Below are 7839 nucleotides of genomic sequence, written 5' to 3'. Positions count from 1 at the left end.
ACAACTCTTGGCTCTTTCCCCCAAGATGTGTCTAGGGCCTTCCTAGTGTATCACAGGGGTATGTCAGTGAGCCATGCAGGCATGTCCCAAAGCACCCATCAGACAGATAACCACAGATGGTGCAGGAACTGTACAGGGTACTTTAGAAGCTTCGCTGAATGACCTGCCTAGTACTGAGACTAGAAAATTCTCCTTCAGTAACACTCACACAGCTAGATCAAAAGCCAACACTTGTTACCCAGGGGGCAGGCAAGGAAGAACATTCCAAATGCAGGGACTCGGTTGGCATTTTTGTGCAAGGAAAAAAAATCTAGTAACATAACCATTCATTGAAAAGGGGAAAGGGAGGCAAGGGAGGGTCCAGGGGCCTTAAAGTTCTGATTGGAATTCTGCCCAATTCAGAGAGCAATAGGAGCATGCGTCCTTAGCCAAGGGTTTCCACTTTCAGATTGCAGTAGAATAGTAATGTGACTGGAAACAGTGTGGGGATGGAGAGGAGCAGGGGCAGAGATGGGGAGAGGATAGGGTTGTTGTGTCATCCAGGTGAAGGACAAGTGAGAATGCAGTGCAGTGGAGATGCAGGAACAAGCTGGGGCTAATTATACTCCAGAAAAAAAATGATTCAAACATTTTTTTTTTTCTGACACAGACAATACTAGACAAGTTGTTGGTCACTGCCTCTGAGATACAGGGGCAGCGCAGCCAACAGTCTGAGAAGAGCTTTGCTGAGATCAGTTGTTACAGATCCACACAGGAGCAGTGCAGGCACTCCATCTTGAGGGTCAGACTCTTAGAGGAAGACACTGAACCCCTCAAGTGGAATCTAAACAACCTGGAAGCTGGGAGGAAAGGGGCCTGAGACCTTCACATTGCTTTCTCCATGCTAAGCCCAAGACCTGGCAGATTCTGAAACCCAAATTCCTGACAAAGGAAATACTTAAGTCCTATCTTCTCTCTGAAACTCTGGAGAAGGGACATTTGTAAGAAAACAGGGGACACGAAGGTGTCACAGCAGCTGGAAAAAAGGGGGAGGCAACATTTAGTTTGTGTCATTGAAAAGTGGTCCAGAAGAAACAATGGGCATCCCTGTTCATCTGTCACCCTCATGAGGCTTAGTGTCCAAAAAACAGAGACCAAAAAACTGTTGGAAAGGCCTCTGAAAAGAGGCCATATTCTGAAGCAGTGCCTGGTGTAGTCTGCATGCTGCCAGTATACTTGAACCCACAGGGAAAATGGTCATAGCCAACTTTTGATTCCTTGTTGCTCAAGGGAAAATGTCTCCATCCACAATTAGCAATAAGGAGAACGGCATGTCTGTTTGAAACCAGGTACTTGTGACGTACAAATCTTACCTTTAAAAGATCCCCACCCCAACTCCTACCCCGTCTCTTTCCGAGAGCGCACGTGCACGCGCGCACACGTGTCTCTGTGTGTGTGTGTCTGTGTGTGTGTGTGTGTCTCTGTGTGTGTATGTGTCTGTGTGTGTGTGTCTCTGTGTGTGTGTGTCTCTGTGTGTGTGTGTGTGTGTGTGTAGTATCTCCTATCTGCTTATTTTGTGAAGTGATGCTGAACCTCAAGAGCATGTGACACAAACCACAGGCCTGCTGGGTTTAAGGCATTTAGGGTCTGCGTCTTGTCAGTTTTAATGGAGAATGAAAGGGGTAAATATTCTCATAAACAGGAATTACTGTCTAGCTGAGGGGACATCTGGCAGGGTCTAATTGGCAAGGGCCATTCTTCCCGTATCTGAACACAATTCTTCAAAGCTTGCTCAGAAAAAAAGTAATAAATGAGAGGGCTGGGGGGATAAATAGTGGTTAAAGCACTTGTCAGGAAGTGTGAGGACAAGCGTTCTGATTCCCAGAGCTCACATAAATGCCAGCTAGGCCTGTAATTCCGGCTTTAGTACGTTATCAAAGGGAATCCCCAGAGCAAGTTGGCTAGTGAGACCACCCATATCAGTGAGATCTGGGTTTGACTGAATGGCCTTCCTCAATGAATAAGGTAGAAGAACACTGAGGATAATTGCCTACTGCAAGCTTGGGAGTTCACATGCATGTTGCACACAAGTATGTATGGACTCACACATAAGTGCCTGCCACACACAAATGTCAAAATAACATGTTTGTTTTAGAGTAATTCGGTTATTTTGAAATGGGTCAGAACCCAAGCATATGGCTCTGCTCTGATGTACTCCTGGGACGTTATCTATCTTCTCTCTAAAATGAAATAACTCAGTGAGTTTCCAACAACCAGCATTTGCTTTTGAAATTGCTGCCAGAGAAGTGTAGCCTGACGAACCCACTTGGAGAGACCAAGGGCTCCACTAATTTTTAATTCAAGGTCAATGGTACTCTCTGACCATCCATTCTGCACTTGTCTTATAGAGCACAATGGCGCTATGATGATCTTGGAGCTAATGAAGGGGACAGGGGTGTGAACAAATGACAAGCACACACATAGATGGCTCTCAGCTCTGAACTGTGGAGGAGGGGCAGAGATTAGCCATGTCAGCAAGGAGCTGGAAATGGCTGAACTAAGGTTTGAAGGAGGAATAGCAGAACTGTGCAGAAGTTAAGGATCATAGGTGGGAGAAACACATTCAAATAGTAAGCAGCTGGGACCCAGTGCCCTCCCTACAGCCCACAGTGGAGTCCTAGGCAGCTTGCTTGCTTCTGGACTACAGAGCACCAGGCATGCTGTGTCCCCAGGGTCTTCTCACCATTGTTCACTGAGTCCATGTTTAGCTAACTTTGATCCTTGCTCAAACCAGATACTTTTGGGGGGTTGTCACTCTTTGCTTCTAACTTCAATGGAATGTGTTCTTTGTGCTTTATTGAGAAAAGGTGTCAGATATTTTTAGAGTAAGCCATTTTAAGTCCCCAGCCTGCAGCCCTGACCTCTCCATGGTCCAGGATTCTCTATGCTGATTCCACGGTCCTACCTCCCTCACTGTAACTGTGTGCACCCTCCCTCTGGGAAAAGGACCCCAACCCCATTCACATCCCATAGAAAGGAGAAAACAGGCCAGAAGATCACACCATTCTCACAGAAGTTGGGCTTCTTCCTTTTTGGAGAACTCCCCTCACTAAGGCACAACCCACAGAAACCTTCTGGTGTCATTCAAAATAATATTCATCTTCTGAATTAGCACATTTCAGTTAGAATCCCATCCTCCCCCCATCAGCTCAGTACTGCTGCTCTTCTCTGTGGGGGAAAGTGAATCTCACTGAGTAAAAGGAGCCTATGCTGGGCCTGTCACCAGCCAGGGCTGAGGAGAGAGGTCCAGTTAAAACAGACAAGACATGCCTGGTATTCACATCTCCTCATCGGGACTCTCTCTCTCTCTCTCTCTCTCTCTCTCTGTCTCTCTCTCTCTCTCTCACACACACACACACACACACACACATGCCAATATGAAATCTAGGCCACACACTATGTAATTCACAAACCACCCCAGGCTGCCTCTCTCCTTCCTCCTACCTGTTGGCCTGTGTTGGAGAGCAGGTGTTGGGTGGGGAACACTTCCTCCACACACCCTGTGTCCTTTCATCCTTCCCTAGTAAGCTTGTACCTCAGCATGGAGACTCAAGGACAAGATCTCCTCACCTAGGCCTTTTAACTCTGCATTGCTTTCCCCAGTACTCTCCTCACAGTGTCTTAGAATGTCCTCATACTAGAGGCCACGGGATCCCTGTGGACACCTCAGGCATATCTCACTGGCTTTCTGCTTAGAGGAATGGCCATGAAGTGACTAAAGCCCAATGATCACTGAGTCCAGGAGACTCTCTTCTCCTTTGGCCTGGGAGACATTTCCTTCAGAGGACAGAAAGATAGCGGCATACTGATGTTGTGGTTAGTGAGCTGTGCTCTAAAAGAAAAGCAGGGCTTTAGCATGGGGATAAGAGCACTACACCCCAGAACAGCATTTGGGAAAGGCCATTTTGAGCAGATGTCTGTCTCATGAGGCAATCCCCTTGCATGGAGCCAGGGGTGAGTCCTCTCAGGGTGAGGTCAAGGAGAGGGCTGACCTGGCAATGGCTCCTGGAATGGCAGGCAGAGTGACTCTAGGATGGGTGAATGGAAAGGAAGAGTCATGCCAGCCCTGTTTATGAGATGGTGGTAATTGTGTACATGGAGGAGCCAACATGAGACCTGCCACTGATGGCCAGCATGAGACATGGCATTGACCATCAACATGAGACCTGCCACTGATGGCCAGCATGAGACATGTGTGACGGTCAACACACAGGACCCACTTCTATTACACCCTATCCCTAATAGCTGTTACTGGGTCTATGCCTTGAAGTCTTGTCTGAGTCTCCACTGCTTGCCCACAGAGCCTAGCTTTCCCTCACAATGAGTGAGAGGAGTAGGGGCTGGGAGGGGACTTGGCAGCTCAGACCTAGTGCCTCCTGGCTGTGCGGCCAGATCCTAAGCCTCTCTGCCTTTCATTTCAATCCTGTAACAAGGATCTTGACACCAGCTCACCCTGCCTCATATACTTTGGTTTGGAATAGGGGTAAGGATATTGAACCTGTAAAAAATATCACTTGGCTAAGTGATGCTGTAATCTGAAAGTTGAGTGGTCTGGGGATAGAACTCAGTTGATAATTTGCTTGTCTATGTGGTGACTTAAATGAGAATAGCCCCCATTTGAATGCTTGGCTCCCAGTTGGAAAACTATTTAGGAAGGATTAGGAGGCCTTTTTGGAGTAACTGGTGTGGCCTTGTTGGATGGGTGGTACTGGGGCATGAGCTTTGAGGTTTCAAAGGCCCACACTAGGGTTGGTTCTCTCTCTCTCTCTCTCTCTCTCTCTCTCTCTCTCTCTCTCTCTCTCTCTCTCTCTCCCTCCCTCCCTCTCCCCCTCTCCCCCTCCCCTTCTCCCTCCCTCCCTTTACACCCCCCCCCCCTGTCTCTTGGGCCAGATGTGATCTCCCAACTCTTGCCATCACTCTCTCCACCATGATGACAATGGACCAACCCTCTGAAATTAATCATTTAAAAAGCTTTCTTCTCTAAGTTGCCTAGGCCATGTGTCTACTTACAGCAATAAAACAGTTACTAAGACACCTATCACGCATGCATCCCTAGACTAAATCCCATCCTGGGACCACTTAAACTGAGCATAGTGGCACAACCAGGACATGATAGCATACACTTTTAATCCCAGCACTCAGAAGGCAGGGGTAGGTATATCTCCATGAGTTCAAGGCTACACAGAGAAACTTTATCTGGTGGTTGTGGGTACCTAACTAGTGGCACATACTCAGATCTCATCAGGTGGAGACAGGTAGCTGAAGTTGAAGTCATCTTCAGCTACATCGGGAGTTTTAGGGCAGTCTGGTCTACATAAGGGCCTGTCTTAAAAACACAAATCAAACCAAGATGAATCCCCCCTACCCCCTGCTCTACCTCCCCACCCCCACGCCCCAGAAGGCTTGGTGTCAGGGTGCCAGCATGGTGGTGGATTCTTTAGGATCCTGTGAGGTCATGGGCATGACATTGAAGAAAATGCTGGAATCCTGGCCTCTTCCCCTCTGCCTCTCACTCCCTGGACATTTGATGAGCACTTTGTTCTGTTATTCAACTCCCATCCTGGCCATTTGAGTGACCACAAGATCACAAGACCCCCAGGGCAAGGAGTTTGTGGAGATCTTGAATTGAAAATAGTAAACTTGTAAGCCTTGTAACACTTCTCTTTAGATGTTAATTAGACAGACTGCCTGAGCAAAGCCTTGTGCACAAGGGAGACTGCTAGAATGCAAATGAGTGGCCAGAAAACAGGAGACAGGGTGGGGTTTTGTCTACTTGTTTTTGTTTTTTAAATGCAATATACAAACTTTATTTAACAAAACAGGTAAAATAAAACAGGCATTTATATTAAGAAAAACCACAAGAAACTTTATCTTGAACAACTTAAAACAACCTACTTGCAGTTGCATTTGACTGAGCTCTTTACTGTGAAGAATACAGCGCATGCACAGGTATGGATGAAAGGTTTGTACAGTTTTCAAGTATTTACTGAATACTACCTTATATACACACATACATTAAATTTGAAGAAGGTTAAATGATCCCAGCTGCACTTCATTTTTGTTGTCCTTTTGGAAGAGGTCGTCTACAGAGAAGGATATAAGCTTCTGGCTCATGAACCATGTAATGACCCCGCCCTAGACTCTGTCGGACACCAAGGCTCCTCCACTCCTCTTCTGATATCAGATGAGTTTTGGGTACTTGTTTAGAAAGTTCTCTGGGGCCGGGCGGTGGTGACACACGCCTTTGATCCCAGCACTTGGGAGGCAGAGGCAGGCGGATTTCTGAGTTCGAGGCCAGCCTGGTCTACAAAGTGAGTTCCAGGACAGCCAGAGCTATACAGAGAAACCCTGTCTCGAAAAATCGAAAAACCAAAAAAAAAAAAAAAAAAAAAAAAAAAAGAAAGTTCTCTGGGTAACATGACATGCCAGTACTCAGTACTCGTAGTGCTCGTCAAGTCAAAGTACTTGTCTGAGTAGTAGATCTGCTCGTGGGCCATCCTGCAGGTGCGCAGAGGAGAAAGCAGGAGCAGGAAACAGGGCGGGAGGGGCCCCACGTCCACCTAGGGCCGGTGCAATGACTCCAATCGTCTGCTTATTTTTTAATAAGAGCCTTTCTTGCTGATCGAAGCCATGCAGAGACAAGCTTCCTTAGTATGACTCCACAGTTGTAAACACAATCTACATGGGCTATTCACTCATTTCTTCAGAGGGAATTCAAGTGTCCCTCACATCTGCTTCAGAACCCAATTTCCATCCTGTTAGGCATCCACTGTGGGTGCATGCGTCTATCCCTTGGTGAGAGTGGGATGTTCTTGAAGCCATGAGCCTCTCTTTGCAGGGCACTGCTGGAGAAACTGCTTGGTGTGCACCTGTTAGTGATTGAAAGTGAGAATCTGCATCTACCTTGGCCAGTTCTTAAATCTCTTACGGAGTCCACCTGATGTCCAGGAGAGGTTGAAACACATTCCTGCCTTGGAAGACTGAGAAATGAATCAGTGACCTTCTGAGTTTTCAAGATTCTACAGTCACTAAATGCAAGCTCACCAGCATGTCCACCAAATGTCAGCTTGATGTGAAGTGGCAAGGACATAGATATGAGCTAACAGCTACCTGATCTCTGGAATAGGAGCCTACAGGCTCTCTATGTGTATGAGCTCATACAAAGTGAAGTACAGCTCTTTCCAGACTCCTGGAAATCCACTGTGAATCTGTTTACCCTTTGTTGGCAGGTTATCACTGTCTTCATAAGCTTGAGCATGGATAATACGGAGTGGTAAAAGCCTTGCTTCCTAGGCTCCCAGTGGTGGGACTGGGACACCAACTCAGCCACAAAACCTTCTGCCCACACCTGTCCTGACTGCAAGATGTGCTGGGACAATGGTGGCACAGAACTTGTGGGAGTAAACAGTCAAGGACTGGTTTAACTTGAGGCCCAAATTACACGGGAGATCCCATGCTCAATTCTGCCTGAATGGCTAGGAATTGGGAGCTGAATGGCCCAGAGACCTAGGGTAGAACCTAACATGATTGACTCCCCTTCCCCCCCCCAAAAAAAAGGTCAATGAAATGATTCTGCTATACTCATAGATCAGTGCCTAGCGCTGTTGTCATCAGAGAGGCTTCCTCCAGCAGCTGATGGAAACAGATGCAGAAACCCACAGCCAAACATTAGGCAGAGCACAGGGAGCCCTGCAGAAGGGGAGAGAAAGAAGTATAGGGGTTATAGAGGTCAAGAGCATCAGGAGACCTTGGCTCACAGAATGAATTAAGCAAGGCCCAAAGAGGCTCAGAGAGACTGAA

The 7839-nt window shown here is 47.2% G+C and overlaps 1 protein-coding gene across 1 annotated transcript; it reads right to left on the bottom strand.

Moving 5' to 3' along the window:
- Positions 1-6091: 6091 nt before the first annotated feature.
- Positions 6092-6536, bottom strand: LOC110300971 (cyclin-dependent kinases regulatory subunit 2-like). The gene is made up of 2 exons (XM_021171168.1): positions 6453-6536; positions 6092-6259 (listed from the first exon to the last, which is right to left on the bottom strand). Exons 1-2 carry the CDS (start codon positions 6534-6536, stop codon positions 6092-6094), a joined length of 252 nt encoding a protein of 83 aa, XP_021026827.1.
- Between the last annotated feature and the right edge of the window lie 1303 nt (positions 6537-7839).

This window comes from Mus caroli, unplaced genomic scaffold (genome assembly GCF_978045245.1).
Source record: "Mus caroli unplaced genomic scaffold, Mus_caroli_1 scaffold_11, whole genome shotgun sequence".
Classification (NCBI taxonomy): domain Eukaryota; kingdom Metazoa; phylum Chordata; class Mammalia; order Rodentia; family Muridae; genus Mus; species Mus caroli.
This window is presented reverse-complemented; position numbering and strand designations above follow the sequence as displayed.

What these genes read in the sequence shown, in the direction of transcription:
- LOC110300971 (XM_021171168.1), bottom strand. Translation starts at nt 6,536, where the DNA reads ATGGCCCACGAGCAGATCTACTACTCAGACAAGTACTTTGACTTGACG. An exon ending in AGTACTGGCATGTCATGTTA is followed by an intron (nt 6,260 to 6,452) that starts CCCAGAGAACTT and finishes CCACCGCCCGGC; the next exon opens with CCCAGAGAACTTTCTAAACA.